Source organism: Syngnathus leptorhynchus, chromosome 20, assembly GCF_054491065.1.
Source record: "Syngnathus leptorhynchus isolate UIUO chromosome 20, UIUO_Slep, whole genome shotgun sequence".
Lineage (NCBI taxonomy): Eukaryota > Metazoa > Chordata > Actinopteri > Syngnathiformes > Syngnathidae > Syngnathus > Syngnathus leptorhynchus.
This window is the reverse complement of record NC_141214.1, coordinates 1,437,233-1,456,532: the sequence shown is the minus strand read 5'-3', so window position 1 is coordinate 1,456,532 and position 19,300 is coordinate 1,437,233. Positions and strand designations below refer to the sequence as shown.

The window sequence follows — 19,300 nt, the reverse complement described above, 5'->3', positions numbered from 1 at the left end:
AATAAAATCAAATTTCAAACCAGCAATCTATTTGTGAAATTGCAGTAAATATATTGGATAACAATATTTAGACGTCAGTGCCTCCCCAGTCATGAACCTCATCGCACGTCACTGATTTTGGGATAGATCAAATCTTTGCATCAACATGACAGAGACTCTCCATGCTTTGCTTTTCACAGCGTGGCAGTAAGATCAACCTTTGATATCATGCAAAATATGAGCAGCTTCATGTTATTTATTAACGCAAAATGAACATTTTCTTATTTGTTGTCTGTCACGAGTCAAGAAAAGTGGAACGAAAGTTTGATTTTCAATGGTCATTCCCATAAGAAAAATAGCACGTGAGACAAATGGGGAAAAAACGGCTGGGTATTTGTTTGGGGTTCCCAGAAGTTGTCACCGACAGCATTTCACTAACTGACCTGAAGACGGCGACAGCGTAAACGTACAAATATATTTGAAAAAAAAAAAAAAAAATCATCATGTGTATTTCTTCCTGCTTTTGTCCACTAAGTGGGGCCAAAGGACCTGGTTCCTGCAGCATGGATGAATTGGTGAAGCTGCTCACCAGGACCAGAGCAGAACCGCATACCAGCAACACTTTTGCTTTGTGGTTTATTTATTCTACCTGAGAAGTGGGTGGGTGATATTTACTCCTCCGTGATATCTGATCTCACACAGATTGCCGTGTGTCATATCTGTGATATCTAGTGAGCTACTTGGCACTTTGATCACATTACAAGATGTCAGCTGTTTGCATGTTCTCACCTTCCTTCCCCCCTTGTGTGCCATTAGAAGTGACAGGTGAGGTGGGTACACTCGTGTCCACCTCGTGGTGCAATGTGACATTGCACATCAGCAGGTGCAGTACATGGTTGCTTCCATTTTGCTCAGGGAGGCCAGGTTGGTCACATCCTTTAACTCCCATTAATTGGATGGAGAAGCTCTCTTGCAAGACAACAATGACTCCCCATCTGTGACTGTACTTTAATGTTGTAGTACTGTGTGTCCCCCGTCCGTCCGTCCATTCATTTTGTAGTGCCGTGTGTAGCAGTATGACGACTTGGTGTTTGGCTGGATGTTGGGTAAGTAACAATGAGTGTAGCGTGTGTCAAGAGTGGCCATTCAGGTGTCTTTCTACTTTTCCATTGCTGGGACGTTCCAGTCTCTGGCACTTGCAAGTTGGCCTTCCTCATTTCCCCTGGTGCCTTTCACTTGCCACCCTGTCAACAAAAAGAACACACACAGACACAAAGTTTCACATGCTCACACACACTTCCCTGGAGAAAGGCAGCTGCAAAAGGCCCTCACTGGTGCAGGATGATGACAAGTGACAGGTCTGTGTATCAGCGGCTGGCTTCTGACAGCTGACAGACGGAGCACACTCTCACACGCCGCGGGGAAGAAACGAGCGGCCGACGATGCCACGCCACCGCCAGCCACACGGCATCCCCTATGAAGTCTTCACCTGGACCTGAAAATGACACATCCAACTATGACGACAACAAAGTAGCTCACTCATGTCCTTCATTTGCTTCTTTGGATTTATTCCACCATGTCACTCCTTCTCCAGCTACTAACACACATAAAGACCTTCAGTGCAGCAAGTGATGGCTTAACAACTATCAACTATTTTATATTGCCAATCAACGTGACATGCTGCACTACTTCTATGAAGTACCTTTGTTCCATACAGCAAACATGCATCCCTTTTACATACACAATGTCTTTATTTTGGATGGTTAACTTTGCTCTTACACTACATTAGCACGACACTGCTATCACTCACCCATTACTAGTTGCTGTGAATGGGACCTATGCACACACCACTTTACCGCTCCACGGGACACACCTGTGAAAAACACTACATCAGCATGTGAAGGAAACACCCACCCAATGTCACATGATAAATGCTCTTGCTCTCATAATCTATGTGCTTGCAAATATGATGTATGTGACCAGGATCTGTGAATTACAAAACAAAGACTGGCTCATTCATCTTGCAACTTAGGCGGGCTGCAGACAGGAATCGGTTTGCTGTGTTTCACATTCGACTACATTCACACAATATTCTTTTTATTTTCAATCACAAGAAATAACTAACTAGTGTACATTAGCTACATTACTGCACCTAAACTCTACCATTACAATGACTATAGAAATTCGGCATACCTCTCTAACACTTTCACACAATCAGACATCTCAACCCACTTTTACCTACAACTACAATAAGACAACGAAAACATCACTTAAGACATTTTAGCCATATTATTCATTATTACTTTGGATTATCAGCATTCTTCAGGCACATCTTTATATTTCTGGGGGGGGGGGGGGGGGGAGACATGTCCTGGAAGGTAGCATGACTTTGCATTGGCATTGTACGTGTGCAGCGAGGCCAGCATGATGTTGCAGAAGGGCAACAAGGCAAATGGGTCCACATTGAAGGAGAAGCGCAGGCTGCCCAGCTTGCATCCCTCTGCTCCACACCTGACAATGGCCAGTTGAGTCGACTTCCCAAAGGTTCCTGCCAAAACAGCACAAGGTGGAAAGGTCTTCTCTCACAACTATCAATTCTATCCAATACAACATCAGACATTTCATCCCCTCAGCATTACCTTCCCTAATGGACTGAAATTCTGCTATTCAGCACAAAACAACGCCTACTATTAACCAATCTTAATGGCCTCTAAATACCAACTCTGGTGACTAATGACTTTTATGAGCCTATTTTCAACAATCTGGGCTTTCTTCCCATGACTTTGATGTTCTACTATTCTTCCATCAATCTGGAATTTTGTTGCTTTGTCTTTTGCTTTTCAGCTGTATGAAATATAACAGACTCATTTAGAAGTATAACGATTATCCAGACTGATGTTGGTGTATTGTACTGCCTCCTGGTGGCCAAACGCTGCATTACAATAAACAGTGCTATGCCCATTACAATGACATACTTTGGTTTTTAATACACAATGCACATAATATACATGAACACAACAAAGGGACACTTTGCTTGACTTACATTGCATTTGCTGTCACCTTGATGCAACGACAGCTGCTCTTTTTTGGACTACACATGCTTTGCTGTCATTTGGCCGCAGTACATTGTGCAACAACAATGACTGACTTGGATCTATTTTATGGACAAAGATAACCATGGCCATTGCCCAAGACTACAGTTGGACTTGACTCTATTGCTGATTAGTGCTTTTTAATTGTTCTGCAAACTGTTCAGACATTTCTAAGAGGATCAAAAGGCTCCACCTTTAATTCCTCCTGGCACAGCAGGAACATTTTGACGTCTGAGTGAGTGACGCTCGAGTTGGGTTGGGAGGCTTATGAACGGTCCCGACCACACGCTGAGCTCACGGCGGGACTGGAGGCTCCCTGACTCTGCCATATGGACCACATGACCACAGGTTAAGCGCCCGCTTCCCAATTGCAACATTGTTTACTAAGTGCGAGACAGCAAACATTCACACTAAAAATCACCAACCGGCAAACTTCATTTAGAACGACTTTGCTCGGGAAAATGAGGATTATTGACAACATTTAAAGCGGGCTGGCCATGCCACCATCGAACCTGACTTTGGTCAAGGATGGTCCTACATACCTTCAACCTGAAGCTGTCACAAGCAATTGGGAGCTAGTATTGCACACGTTCTGTAAATTCAAACATCTTTTCTTTTTGATGCTATCAGACGGCTTTGCCTGAAATTGGTCATCTGGCAATAAACAATCACTATTTCACATGAAAAGCTTTACATTGGTCTGGGTTGACCTACATTTCTCTTATATGCCAATCTAAACCCACGCACATTGTTTTTTCTTGTGTTACGACTGTCCACTTTGCTACTTTTCCAAATTCCCAAATCTATGCATTCATATGCCTGGGCTGACTCACAGCAGCGGAAAGAAAGCTCTTGACTAAACGAGCCCATGATTAAAGTTGGAGCGCTGCTCCTCACAACTTGCCGTTGAACTCCCTCTAATACGAGCCACATCGCCTACGCGACAAGCGGAGGGCGCGCGGAGCGTGACGACACATTAAAACATTCGCCATGAAAGGTGCGTCGCCCGAGCCTGTCAGTGGCTCACCCCCCGAGATGAAAGGGGTCTCGACGTCTTCTGTCGTCGGGGGTTTGAGGATTTGTCACCTACGATTCCAACAAACACTTCTGCAATAATTACAAGGAGACTTTTCTTCTATGCCGCAGACAGAGGTGAGGATCCTTCAATTGTCACTTTTTATTACCCCCCCCCCCCCTCTCTCTCAAAAGGCCGTTATTCCACGATTAAAGGGTGCACGTTGGGAGCGAGCAGGCGGGGGTATTTAGTACAGGTATTAGTGGAAAAATGACAGTGGTGTCCTCATCGTGCCAAAGTTCCCGTGACACTGGCGGCTCAAGCGCAACTTATTTAGTTTCAAGTACTTTATAGCTTAAAAGCTTCCTTCAACAGTGGCCATCTCTGACTTCCACTGACCTAAACTTTCAGAAGCATTCCAGCAACAACATTACGGCTCACTTTGATTCTACTTTTTGGGCATTTTTTTGTTTGGGCATTCACTTCAGTCATTGAACAAAAGATTTTCTTACAATTCTCGTGTACAAAATGTTTTGCTGGCAACAATGCAGGGACAGAGCCATGAAACGGATGCCGCCACTTTTTTTTAATTTATTTTTTTAATCAATAACAACAACACATTTGAGTGACTGTAGAAAGAAAACAAAAAGCACCCCCCCCAACAAAAAATAACATAATAGGATTATCGCTTCTGTTTGTTTGTCACGGTGGATCAGGGAATATTTCACTTACAAATAAAAGAGCTTAGAGACGCGACATTATCGGACAAACGCCTCCACTGATCATTTGCATATTCGTTTTACGCATTTGACTTCTTCTTTAATTGCTTCCTCATAATTGGGCACCAAAACAACGAGTCACATCAGAGTGGGCGGTTGGAAGGTTGCAGGATGATCTTTGGCATGTCAACAAAAGCGAACATCTTCTTGGCCTACCTTCTCAAGGACTTCTCAGGTGTCCTCTCATCTGCCCCAGCCAGGCCAAAGGTCACACATAACACGTAATGGGACATTCAGCACACCTGATGGGGATACGGCGACTGCCAAACATTGTTAAAAGGCTCTCAGGTGAATGGCGGCAAGGCTGTCTTCTTTCACATGCCTCACTCCCATCGCATCTTTCTCTCCAGCTCTTCTTGGAAGGTAAAGACATGGGAACCGGCACTACAACACAAAGTTCAAGTTCAGGCCTGATAACTTTGGATGGCAACAATGGCAGATACTCAAGCTGAAGCTTCCCAACAATGATAATCCTTTTTGAAGCATCATAAATTCAAACATTTCAGACTCCACATAATGATTTGGCATTTCAAGTTGATGAAATCTTTGCAAACAATGACACATTATGGAATTCCTTCTTCAACATAGGCAACATTGGCAAAACAGGGGGCGGGGATTATGTACTTCATTTCATTATTCTCCATTTCTAAAAGGTCGCTGACCTTTGGGGAGAGCAAACAGCAAATACACAGCAACGGAGCTCACGGCATATTTTCTGATACTTTTCTATATCTGATGTTGACATTTTGGACTCCATATAAGTCACGTAAGGAGGCTTTCACGACTAAGTCGTCCACCCTCCGCAACTTGGATATGGTCGCAACGCGCGGACCCGCTGCAAGGTGTAGCGCCTCGAATAAATTCTCTCCGTCTCTCTTCTTCCCGCCCGGTGACAGTAGCGCCTTTATGCATAATGCCGATGCTCCTTGCGGAGGTCGAATGAAAGCTCACGTCGACATGTGTCAGGAGCTCGCCGCGTCGCCCTGGACTAATGATGGCACGCCGGCCGGCCCGCTGCCCTCGGCGGATGCTTGCACCCACATCCAGTATGCGCGTGCGCGCACGTGCGTGCACGGGTTCGTCATGCTGATTAAAAAAAGCCCCCTCCGCCTCTCTCCGCTCCCACCCCGGCTAACAAAGCCCCTCAGAAAAAGACAGCGGGGAACACGAAGCGGTGTCAGGTCGGGCCGGGTGAGGCCGGCGGATGGGTGTCACCTGAATTTAGCCGGCTAATATGACAGCCGCCCGCTGACGGCTTGTCGGCCCAGTGTCACTTTGCCAGAGTTTGGGGGCCCCGTTCTCATGCAAAGCATTTGGACCACACGTGAATGAGACTCGTCACGCTGTCCGCCGAGGCTGCCGGATGAAACGCCTTTGACAACCCGACCAGGAATAGTCGGGAATAATGAGGAAATGGCAGCCGCGACAGTTGTAACCTATTTATTTTCGAAGGCGCACGCACAAATGTCTCCGGGAGGGTGATGTCAGCGTCCGCGTTGTGGTCAACCCGAGACGTCCGCAACCTACTTTTCATGTGACGTGTCCCCGCCAATTCTTATTTTTCCAACCGTACGGCCAGCGAGACAAGTCAAAGCCTCACGAGTCAACACGTTCCAGGTGGGTGCTTCTTTTTGGGCCCGTCTTCCCTACGCTTAGTCACTCTTGCAAAGTCTGTCAAGCTTTCGGAGCCAACATGGATTTGCAGTTCTTGTTGGAGGGAACATTCATATCAACCACATATTCGTTTGTAAACAATGCAGCTAAGCCTTTGGCTGGCTGGCTGACTGACGTTGTTACAGGTGATCCCTTCTTTGCGTTACATCAAACTTGTGAACTGGTACATAATAGCGAAACGGCCTGTCAAATAACAATTGACTCAAACACCTATCACGAAATCAACAAACCTGATGACAAATAGGGCCAGCCTCTTCAATTAATACCGATTCCTTTTCACCTACACTTTTTTTTTTTTAAATACCACTAACACTGTCATAGTTGTTGGGCTTAAGTATCGGTGGCTGGTATCGGCAGCCTCCGAGAGAAGCCGATACCTTTGAATGACACTAGTGGCCGGCCGCTTGATAACTATACTTGGTATCCATTCTCGCCCGGCCTGAATTAAAATAAGCTTTTGGACACTGACAAATAAAGGGGGTCTTCAAAACAATACTTTCCATGTTGTGTCTAAATGGCTCTCAGACTTTCTAAGGCTGAGCACCCCCCCCCAAAAAAGCCATCAGTTCCAGGCGGGGGCCCATTTTGCTGCGTGACACCGCAAGCTTCATTGTTCCCGGGAGCGAAGACGCCTGAGGCGAACCTTCAAGAGTCGAGCGGGGCGGTACCGTGTCTACTTAAATGCCCTCGGTGCCGCGGCTTCTTGCTTTTTATCATCAGGTGCCCGACTCTGCTGGTGAACGGCAAAGCCGAGCTCCGCGTCAAACACGCGCGTGCGTCACAAGTGCATTTTGTCCTCTCTCTATTTTATCTACAACACCCCACACTATAAAGGGATTATTTTTTTTTTTGGTGCCTATATAAATATACACAGGCAGAGATTTGGGGGTCGGAAATGCAAAACACAAGTCTATCAAGCCTTCCTTAATAACAAGCTCAATAAAATCCAACACACACATCTGATAGAAAATACAAGCTTGACAATTAAGGAACCTACACTTGAACTTTTGTTCAACCATAACTTCAATATCCTGTTCCTTTTAAGTTGTACTTTACTTTTATTCCATTTATTTCGCTTGGGTACTTCATACTAAGAGTCAGGATTATGACTGTGTTTTCTGTTTATTCTTTCTGGAGAAATCTGAAACAGGGTTCATATGGTAAATGAAGACCTTCACATTGTTGCTAAGTTCTAAACAAACTTGTTGCACTATGGTCCTTTACTTTTCATATGCACATTCAATCTATGTCCCATTAATTGATCTAATTACAATTACAATTTGTTTGCGCTTCACGTCACTAATTATTACATACATGTATATTATTTTGATGACGTTATTATTTTGATGACATTATTATTGATCATCTTCCATGTTTTTCAACAAGCTTCCTTTTGTACACTACACAGTGACAGCGTTGAAGTTGAAACCATGGCCTTTATTTTACAACCAAAGACAAAAATAGCATCATTGAAAATGAACAAGATAAACTCCAAGAAAATCAATTTGTTCCTTCATTTTTGTGTAACAAGTGCTTTTGTGGCAACCACACTTAATGACAAATCAAAATCAGAACTCTACCTAACATGATACGCTTTGGGCCAACTTTGTTTACAAAATAACATTATAAAAATTTACACGGTACAAACAATGTGGCATTGGAACAAGCATCCGCTTGCTCATGATTCACACTGCAACTTGATTCCTTTTAAAATAATCACCCAACTAATGCGATGCTACCTTTCTTTTGCTTGCTCTTTTTAAAGCGGCTGTGATTTATTCATTCCTTGCCACTTGCTTAAATAGCTACAATAACATTTTTTACAGCATCCTTCAACACTTCACCTTCATTTCAATGGCTGTCAATTGTTCCAAAATGGAGCTTCTCCACATTTGCCCGCCCGCCGCTTTACATTAAAACATGCACAAACAAGCTCATAAATAATACGCGCGTTGACCGTGACACAAACAGGGGAGCGGCGGTCCACTTTTAAAACGACAGATGGAGCGTTCCCAAAGGCTCATAAAAGATGCAGTGCGCCCACAACACGGTTGCGACGCCGTTTTGGTCAATTTACAGCAACCCGCAATGTTTTGGGATGGTGCAAGGACCCCCCAATAACACCTTGCACCACCTAGTATGATTTCTTACACTATGTGGCATTATTATCTGTGTATCATGCTTTATTTCCATGATTCAATTTCCAGGATAAAATTGAAAAACAAATCAATAACTTTCAATTCAACATCAACATTGACCCGCTTTCGCAATTACATTTCAATCAACTACACTGAACACACAAGACTGAGCAGCATTGACGTCATTATCAAAAAGGTTTGTCCTGCATATGATACGACGGTCAAATTGTGGCGAGTTACATTATTAACCTGACCCATTCCAATCTTTACGTTTTTTTTTTTTTCCATTATATATATGTTTATGTGAGGGAGTTGGATCATTCTGCCCTTTGACATCATCAGAAGACAACAGTTCTAACATAACTTATGCTTTACAAAATAATTCATCATCGCCCGACAATTGACGCGTTTGACCTAAACGACAACAAAGAAAAGAAAAAACAAATACCATACTTGACTGTTTATTTGTCCAACATTTTCCATTGTCAATTAAACATGAAAATAAAGCGTGATACACAGATCGGCAAAACGACCGTGTGCGCCGTGACGACGCTTTGTACATTTGTGGCAGATTCAACCTAGGCGCCCTAGTCACTGCTTGTCAAACTCTTTGAGAAAGATCAAGTGGTCCTCGGGGGAGTGGCCGTGCGTCTTGCGCAGGTGCAGTTTGATAGCGTGCTTGGTCACGAAGGGCCTAACGCACGGTCTGCACCCGTCGTCGTCGTGTTCCGTGAACTCCGACGGACCCAGGGTCTTATCGTCCGTCCTGCCGACCGTCTGCTGCTCCAGAAAGTCTATGGAGAGCTTGGAGAGGTCCCGCATGGTGAAGCCCAGGTGGGACTCCAAGTGGCGAATGTAGGAGGAAGGAGTTCTGAACTGGGAGGCGCAATCGCCGCATAGAAACAACGGCTGCCCCGTGTCCATGTTTTTCAGGAACTTGGTGCCGCCGGTCCGCTTTAGCTGGTACTTCACATTGGCCAGCCAATGCGAGATGGTGGTCATGGAGAGACCGGTGAATTTGCAGATGCGTACCCGCTCCTGCGGGCCCAGGTCGCTGATGACAAACTTCCCCTCGGCGGTCTCGTGCAAGCTGGAGGCGAACTGCGCCTGGAGGATCAGGAGGTGCTGCGGATTCCAGTTGGACTGCCGCCCTTTCCTCCTCTGGACGGGGGACAGCTCCTCCGTCCCGTCCTCCAAAGTCCCCCCGTCGACGTCCGACTTGTCCGATGCGGAGGAGGGCGTGGTGGACTTGGGCGTCGAGCGGCCCGTCAGATTCTTCACCATGTCTGATATGTCCATTAAAGCGTTCTCGCCCAGGGGAGGGGATGATGACCGGGACGCGCTTTTGGAGACCGGTTGCGGGTTCGCCGCCGTACCGTTTGCAGGGGCCGCTCCGTGGGCGCTCCTCGATTTGGTCAGATCCATGGGCTGCTCGTCGTTTTGGTACTCGGCCGACAGGTCGGCCGGCTTGGTGACCGCCGACTTGCCGTTGAGCTTGTGGAGCGTGGCGAAGGGGTCTCCGAAGGGCGCGATCACCTTGGCGGCTTTGCCCAAGTGGGTGTTCATGACGGACTGCAGTGCGCTGAGGGGGTTAAGGAGGGGCCGCTCCGGGGAGTGGTCGGTAATGATGCTCAAGTTGTTGCGGACGTCATCGCGGGCCTTTTTGGGAGACCTTGCTTCCTCCTCCTTCATCCGCATACCTTTTCTACTCTCTTTACTTCTCCAATGAATTCTGTCAGTCTTATCTGAATTGGGCGAAACACGTTTATCCTTCCAATTGGGAGACGGCGACTTGGCGCACCTGCCTTTCTCTTCTTTCTCACTTTTCCCCAGGCTTTTCCCAGTCACCTTCTCCACCAATTTCTCCATGGCCTGCACGTTGTTCTTGTGGCTTGGCGACGACGAAGGGCTGCTGGGCGACGAGTTGGAGGGAGGCGCTACCTTGACGGAGGTGCTGCTGAATAAAGGCTGAACCTGAGCGCAAGACGGAAGCGTTGACTTGAGGGAGCCCTGGAACTGGTAGGCGGCGTGGATGCTGGGGTAGCCGCCCCACGTCGGGGTGCCCGTCTGGGCCTTGCTGATTGCGCTCGACACCGTGTTTGCCAATGATTTCAAGATGTCCAGTCCGCCTTTAGGTGCCTCCTCCAAGTCCTCTTCTCTGAGATACTGGTAGGACTTGGCCTCTGGCTTATCTGACTTCTCAGGTGGATCTTCCTTCTCTTCTTTAATTTTTGTCTCGACTTCCAATGTCGTTTCAGTCTCTTCTTCTGCCTCACCATCCTCTCCCTCGCCTTTCTCCTCCTCGGGCGTTGCCGGCCGCAAAGGGGAGTCGGGTTGCGACTTCTCGTCGGGAACCGGGAGCTTACAAGTGGTCGGAGGCAAGGGGATGGACTGAAATTTCTCCTCGCTAGAGGGATCGAAAACCAGCTGCTTCCCCTTTTTTGAGGCCGAGTTGGTGACTTTGAGAAAGTGACCCGTGACCATCATGTGCGCCGTCAGTTGCTGCAAGGTGTCGTGGGAACTGCCGCACTCCATGCATTTGAGGATTTGCGCCTTGCGGGCCTCGAATTGCCACGTATAGCTGGCGCCGTTCTGGTAACCGTAACGGTTGTTGGGCGTCACGTAAGGATTGCTCAGCCTCTGCTCTTTGGTCGTCTCTCCCAGCGGGACGCCGGAGGACGCAGAGTCGGGGGAGCCGGGCGACATTAACTCTTGAAAGGCTCTTTTTTTGGTTGGCGGGACCAGCTTGGAGGCCAGAGCCGGCATGGGTTCTTTCAGAGGCACTTTCTGATAGTGTTTTGTTTTGATCATGTGGACGCTGAGATCCTGCAACGACTCAAAGGAGTGGCCGCAGTACATACATTTGAGAACCTTCTGAGCATCCTCTTTGCCCTCCATTTCCAGCAGGGAGCGCTTACGAGGCTTGGACCACTTCTTGCCCCGATCGTCCTCCGTGTCCTTATTGTCGTCGCGGTAGTGGCCCGTCTCGTTCATGTGAATGGTCAGGCCCACCAAGGTGTCGTAGGCCGCGCTGCAGTCCTTGCACCTGAACTTACTGGCGCCTGTGAACACGGGTCCATACAGCTTGTTGTTCTGCCTGTACAGCTGCACGGTGCTGAAGAGGCTCGGTTCGGGGAGTAGCTGGTAGGGCGTGTGACGAAAGGTTTTGGCCAAAGCCGCCTGGTGCCAGTCGTAGGCTAGCCCCGAATTGACTCCCGTGCCGTCGGATGCCGTTCGTGATCCCACGGTAGTGGCGGGGGGCGCATTGGCGCTAGCGCAGGGGCCGCTCGACCGGCTCTTTGACGAGACGTTTGATCGCCCGTGGTTGTTGAGGATCCCGTTGCTCTCGTGGTGTTGTTCGCTTTTGTTGCTCTTGCCCAACGCGAGCTGGTCTTTCGGTTGAGCTTTCGGCACGTCCGAAGCGATGCTCCACGACGCGTCCGACATCAGGTTTGCGTAGACGGCCTTCATTTTGGCCAAACTGTCCCGCAAAGAGAGGCCGTTAAACGGCTCGACGGTCTCGTCGCGTTTCTCCTCCGGATTTTGCCGAGCGCCGTTGACCGAGGGGGGCGTCTCGAGGTCTGCCGGGTGGTCGCTGGCCGCGCTGAGCGGCGAGGCGTAGCCGGCATCCGGGTTTGTGCCGTTGCTGAGCGGCGAATTCTGGCAGCTGAATCGATCCTCCTCGTCGTTGAACAAGTAGTCGGTGTCCCGTCCGTCGGGAGACAGGCCGTCATCCTGAAGGGTTTCCTCTTCATCTGCCTTGTCGGATCCAAATTCGTCCTCTGGACCGTAAGCTGGAAAACAAAACAAAAAACATGTTTGGTTAATTTCAAGCAAATTACTATGAAGGTTTTGAATTACAACACACAGAGCGGCTATTGTCAAAATCATGCACAGAAGGGATTGTATGTTCATGTTGACATTTCTGGCGCTTTAGCAGCTGGATGGATGGTCACCTGGCCTTCAATCTGACACACTATTGGGACACATGGCCATTACGCCAACTGAAGGAAAATAAGTCATCCCTACATAGCTACAACGGACCTTTGACTTTATTGAGACATTCTCTAAACTGTTTTGGAGTGACACCGTGGCCGTTCCAACTCCGCAGTGAAATGGGAAGAAAATTACAGAGTGGTCAGAATTACCGTAAATGTTTACAATACTTCTAGGTCTTAAAATATCAAAAATAAAAATCACATGAAGATTATATTTGTGCGCTGGGAACACAAGTGGGTATTCCGTATTCTTTAAAAGGGTAAGAACAGATACCACTGATACTGCACCATTACTAGGCAAGGGAAAAAGCTGCATTGAATGATGGATGAACTGCTAAACAGAACATCCAACATACCACAACATCTAAAGTAGCGGCTCACGTGGGAAAACTGACACCATCCTTCAATTGGACTGGACGTGCGCACACGATTTGGCCTTCCCAGTAACGGAGATGGTGCGAGAACGGGAGAGCGTGCCAGTTCGGGGCACCTCGCCAAGACGTGCTTGGCGGGGAGGAGTGGACTTGGCTACGGCGGTGGAAGTCTTCCCAGCGTGGGGCGAGGGAAAAGCGCCAGCGGACATGACAGCCCGGTCGCGCTTTGAAAGACGCCTGACTCAAAATGAGGCGACATTGTAAAGAAACTCAATATTTCCAGGAGGGGTTTGGGGCCGAGTGGGGGGGGTCTAGTATAAAAAAATCAAATGCTAGCCCCCTATCCCTTCGCCTTCCCTCCCCCAAATCCATCTCGGGTAAGATGCTTGTCTGAGGTGCCAGAATGAGTCTCCAGCGAGGAGGCAGATGTGCTGTCAGCTTCAAACAGCATGTTGCACTCCATCCCATAATAGGAGTGGACATAATACCTGATGTGTGTGAGGTGCCAGTCACAGCTGCCTGGGAAAAGCTGCAGCTTCAACTGTTGCAAGCACCCTCCTCCTTTTTTCTCTTTCTGCGTCTTTTGGAGGCATCCCTTTTTGTCTTACAATCAACTATTCTAATTACGCTCGGCTCGGGCCATTCACCAAATTGGACCCCATTGTAAATGCTCTGGTCTAAGCGTAGAAATCTAAACGTGGCCGAGGTGGTGAGTTTAAGTGAAAGACAAAAGCTAAGCTGACAGCGCAACAAACAAACTGTGGGGAAGGGGGGGAGCCAACCGCGTTCGGAAAGTGCGTGAAGGTTGGTGGGAGCGGCACACAACGGCTAATAGCCCAAACGACGGCTTCTCCACCATCTGTGTAGGACACGCACAAAAAAATAAATAAAAGCACTGCGAGTGCCACCTCCGGCTAATAAGGCAATCAGAGATGAGGAAAGATGCTGACGCGGCTGCTTTCGGGCGGAACAAAAGACGGCGAGGGAGGAGGGCCGAGGGAGGGGATTAAAATGGAGGTGTCTGTTGTGGTTGTCAGTCAAAAATGTACAAAGCCCACTCGGGGAGAGGATGTGGGAACCCAGTGAAACAACTACAACACGCTCGCAAATGCAGGACACTTTTATCTTGGGTGTCTGCTTCTTTTCCACACTGCCAACCAATTCAGCCTAGGCACAGTTTGTTGGCCACCGATATGAAAGCGGCACACGAGCTGCGCACTATCGGACAACCTAGCACACATTGACAGACTGCGAGAATATTTTGGGGCGTGGCCCAAAAAAATCCCCAGGTCTTGGCATCTTCATCCGTTATCTGACACTGCATCGTTTGCATTAACATCCACTAGTGTGCAGGAACAGGAAGTATACAAGCGGGAATAAACACTGGGCTAACCAATGCTAAACTACAAATGTACTCAGACAAAGCCTACAAAAGGTACAACCAAAATATGTGTGTGTGTAAGAAGCTATGCCATCTGTGTGTTTGGAGTGGAGCCTGTCACTGTTGCTGTGTACAGTCCAGGATTTCCTGCTGCAGACAGGTGACACCACAGTGGGACACCACAAAGAACAACATACCTCCCCCAGGGCAGGGAAACGTGTGAGGTCCTCCAAAACATTAGCTCCTACACACACATATACACTGACATGCTAGATTAGCAAAGGGCATACACACGCTCGCAGGTTTAGCTATTTGGACAATGGCTGCGCTCATCTGAGTAGCGGACTCCATCTTGGCTCACGTACTTGCCATATAAAATGGCCGTCATTCAAATCCTACATTAACGGGGAATGGACGGAAATGGCTCGACGACACCACGCAATTAATAGACCGGAAAGTTTGAGGTATGCTACACAGAGGGTTGTCCAAGTACCTTTGCGCACAAATGCATGTGTGAACAATCTCCCCCAAATTACCGAGTTACTTCTGCTTGTCCAAAGTGCTTTATTAGCCAATAAAGTAGCACTTGTCATACGTCAGCCATCTTGTGTCACGCCGTCCAAAACAATCAGGCTGCCCTATGCGGCGCGCACATACAAACACATCTTCCCCTGTAACGCATCTTCATTTATTCACGTCGTCTCCACCGAGAGGGCAATCCCGTCTCTCATTTGCAGCACTAATGTCCAATTCCGCCAGCTTTCACCCTCGCTGATTTACTCGCCGCATTCCAGCCTAAGGCCCCCCCCCCCTCGCAGCGTTTAGCGAGCCCCTTCTGCGACCGCCGTCTCGTTTGGCTTTGTCACCGCACCCAGCCTTCGTTGGCTGCCACTCACCTCTGATGGCTTTGGACAAGCCTGATCAGTGTGTGTCACTGACCTGCGAGGAGGTAAGAGGCTGTAAATAAAATGAAATGATTACTTCTCACGTCTTTTAGGTCCACCTTCACCCTACCGCCATGTCTGAGAAAAGGGCGTAGGCCAAAACCGTTGATACATTTTTGACATTATCGAGCAATCGCGCACAACGCCGGCTTCTCTACACTGTCGGACGAGCGTTTGTTTTGAGATTAAACAACGGCCGTTAGCTCGTGGCACGTGCAACCCCCCCGGCAGACACACACACACACACACACACACACACACACACACACACACACACACACACACACACACACACACACACACACACACACACACACACACACACACACACACACACACACACACACACACACACACACACACACACACACACACACACACACACACACACACACACACACACACACACACACACAGTGGAGGGTTGGAACAACAACTGTGCTCTTGTGCTGCGCAGGCATTCCAAACCATCTGGTTTGTTTTTGGAGGCAAAGTGCACATAAAGCGTTACTAATGCTAATTACAAATGTTGCCACTGTGAGACATTGGCTCAGCTGACTCCATGTAGGTCAAGCAACACTTCAATATATTCCATAAAGGGTTCTCGCTTATTTATCATTCGGGCGTGCTTAAATGCAGCTAAGGCGCACTGGAATGGACGAGGAATTGCATTTGGGGACTCCATATTTGACTCCAATACACTCCAGTTAATCACAGGTATTACGACTGAAGGTTACGAATGAAATGGTGATTATTTCTTATCCCCCCCCCCCCCCCCCCCCCCCCACACACACACACACACACCTTCCCCACCCGTAGTTTGAGTTCACCTGCGCTGCCCCGGCCCATCTTCCCGTCTTGCGGCCGACTAAACAACATCTGCTCCCATCGCCTAGCCGCTTGACAGATGACCCCCAAAAGATGGATAATTACCATAAATCACCGACGCCGGCGTGGACAATAGAGAGCGGAAAAGCATTGACCGACTAGTTTTCAAGTTTTTCCGCGCTGGGGAAAACCGCTCGGCGACTATTGAAAACAATAGAATCTGTGAAAAAATGCCAGTGTGTCCCTGGACTATGAATAGAGGCGTTCAAATGGAGCTTTTCCACTCCAGGGACCCAAAGCGGCGACGGAGGAAACAATGTTACGCTCCGAGGAAGGATGACTGCCACACAACTACTTAGAATACAACACGCTAATCTGCAAGATGTATATCTTTTGATTATTAAAACACATAGTATTTAATAAATAGCAATTAGATACTTCTATAACAGTTTAAATGCGATGGCGTACAGCCAAAACCAAACCGGTTGGGTTGGGTCGAGTCAGGTCACAAAGTTTCCTCTTTATTTGGATCTACATTGAAATAAAGACATTGAATGCAAGTATGACGCAACTTTTTCTTTTCAGGGATAGTTAAAAAATAAGAGGAAATAAAAAGGAAAAGAAGGAACATGAATAGCCATAAAAGTGACTTCAGGGAAATTAATTAGAACCACAAAAAGCCTCCGGGTGGAAGTCTGCTCGGGACGACCGAGACGTCCCAAAATATTTGAGCGCTTTCAACCGCATGTGTCACCGGGGAAATTCCGCCAATTGTGCACCGTGAAAGCTATTATCCTTTCTGCTTGGCCAACTTCGTTTTTTTTTTTTTTTCTCTAACCCAGTGACAAAGTGTCAGTGACGGCCGATGTTCCATGAGCCAAAGTTTTCGCTGTTGACGTTTCGACATTAGTGTAGGAGATTGAAGCGGGAGGGCGGCATCTATCGCACATATCCACATTTTGCCCTCATTTACGTGTGCAAGAACTAAAGGTAGAGCAGGTTGGGAAAAAACCAAAAACAGGGACTGAGGCTTAATTGATGCAGTGGTGAGCTTGTCATGTCCAGCTAATTGGTCTGTATGCGACTAGTATATATGTATGCCTCGTCTGTGTGCGCGCGTGTACGTGGACGCGCACGTTGGCTCAAAGCAGCCTCCCAGCCGGAGCGAGGCAGGAAGAGAGGAAGCCATCCTTCAACGGAGCACAATATCCCACCGCGGACAGACAACCAACGGCTGCGCGGGTGTGGAAAGCGCCATAAAAAAAAAAAAAAAGAGCCGGCCCTCCCCGCCCAAAGTGACCTCTATCTCCCAAAAAAAACATATTAACATGCACAAACACACACCAATGGCTACATATGTGCAGGAATGCGACAGGGGGAGGAGCTCTGAGTGGGTGAAGCTATGAGGTAGTACACGACGTGACACATCAGTACGTGTTGCGTGCGCGTATGCTGTGCGCATGCATGCGTGCATGTGTGTTGGGAGGTCAGGTGTGTGCCCAGGGAGTGTGCGTCACACGGCGTGGGAGGGAGACTGATGTGTGTCAGCGCGCATCTGCGGGCCCGGCGAATAAATTAGGCTTATGAAGACAAATGAACGGGCGCTTGAAAGAGGAGACGACGGCGAGGGTGGGGGTTAGGGGGGGAGGGTCGAGGGTGAGATCACAGAAGAGGACGTGATGAAGGAGGGAGAGAGGCGGATGGCGGCGCGACTGTGGCGGCGTGCATGCTAAGAGTGCAGGACTGGGCTTGGAGAGTCACAAAGCACTCACATACAGCAAAGCCTTGAACAAAGCCACACACACTTAAAGTCATAGTCAGATTATGGTGTGCGTCGCAAGGATGGTGACCCCTAGTGGAGAAAAATGATATTTGCAGCTTTCGTGCACATTTAGCAATTGCTTTAGAAGAATCCATTTAAAAAAAAACCAGCTTGAAGCAAGCACGTCTGACTCCTTTATGGAGAACTTTTGCATTACTTGATATATGATAGTCTCTTGCCAGAAAGGGAGTGAGAATTGCCTCGAATAGGTTGGAGTAAGTTCCAATGTGTTCAAAGCATTGTCAAGAATTCTTTTCGAGTTCTCTGATGATTGTGCATGTGGCTCTAACCGTATATATATATTTGTTTTTCTTGAGCTATCATGAGACTTGAGTTCATGCATCCCATGAAAGACTGCTATGGATGCGGGGACTCTGTCTGAGACCCCCGCCCGGCCCGGCCTGGCCCGGCGCCCCCTCGTTTGATAAATGACACGTGTCATTCTGTCAGCCCCTGCCATCCGGGCCGGGAGGCCCCACGCTGATGTATGGCTGGCCCGGCTTAAAGGAAATGGCCGTGTTTTGGCAGCGGCCAGAAAAAACATGGCCTCTGTATAAGGCTACGTGTCTTACAGTGTGTATCGCCGTGTGTGTGCTTATTAGCGACGGCGTACGAGCATGTGCGCGCTCTGAAAGCTGTCAAGCGGACGGGCAGAGGGAGACAAATCATCGTCATGGCCGCCCCAGCTGTTCCCCAAATTTGGTGCGAGGAGGAGAGCGAGGAGGAGGTGGTGGTTGTGGAGGACAGAGGGAGAAGAGAAAAAAAAAAAAGAATCAGACCGTTTGAGTTCTAAACGGCTGACGCTTCCCAGAAACGGCGAGGACAAAGTGGAGCTGACACGCACATACGCACACACACTAGCTCGGCATGGGAAGCTAGCCAATCCCAGAAGGAAGTGTTTTCTCTGCACGCAAACACACATCAAACAACAACACGCCAGTACCACGTCAGGTCTTAAGCAACTTTAAAGCAGGCCTTCTTCAACTGGGGAGCCACCTGCAGCTCCAAATTATTTCAAATAAATTATGTTTTACAAAATTCCATACCACCAATCAGGAACGGCGTACAAGTACAACAAACATACTAAGTCGACTTTATTACTTTATGTGCATATGTGAGAAACGACCATCTGTGAAAACGTATTTAGGGGGAGCAATTACAAAAACTACAATTCAAAAAGTGACTGACTGCAGCGTTAAGGTCAAATCCCAAACCGATACATATGACTGGGTGGCTTTTGGATACGACCCCCTACTGGCCTGGTATGCAAATGACA

General features: G+C 48.0%; 1 protein-coding gene and 1 long non-coding RNA gene across 5 annotated transcripts in view; both read right to left on the bottom strand.

Moving 5' to 3' along the window:
* Window positions 1-528: 528 nt before the first annotated feature.
* Window positions 529-1,868, bottom strand: LOC147040684 (uncharacterized). The gene is made up of 3 exons (XR_015063003.1): window positions 1,790-1,868; window positions 1,312-1,474; window positions 529-1,223 (listed from the first exon to the last, which is right to left on the bottom strand). It is a non-coding gene; the product is annotated as an uncharacterized LOC147040684 (long non-coding RNA).
* A 421-nt stretch (window positions 1,869-2,289) lies between these two features.
* LOC147040683 (teashirt homolog 1-like) overlaps window positions 2,290-19,300 on the bottom strand; it is a 78,891-nt gene continuing 61,880 nt past the window's right edge. For 2 of the 4 annotated variants that reach the window (XM_085901356.1, XM_085901358.1), the window contains one exon: window positions 7,636-12,471. In XM_085901356.1, the coding sequence (XP_085757482.1) occupies window positions 9,269-12,471 (3,203 nt within the window). In that variant the 3' untranslated portion in view covers window positions 7,636-9,268. Of the gene's footprint in view, window positions 2,528-5,021; window positions 5,250-7,635; window positions 12,472-16,307; window positions 16,508-19,300 lie in introns of those variants that run through there. The other 2 variants (XR_015063002.1, XM_085901357.1) reach the window with 2 other exon arrangements.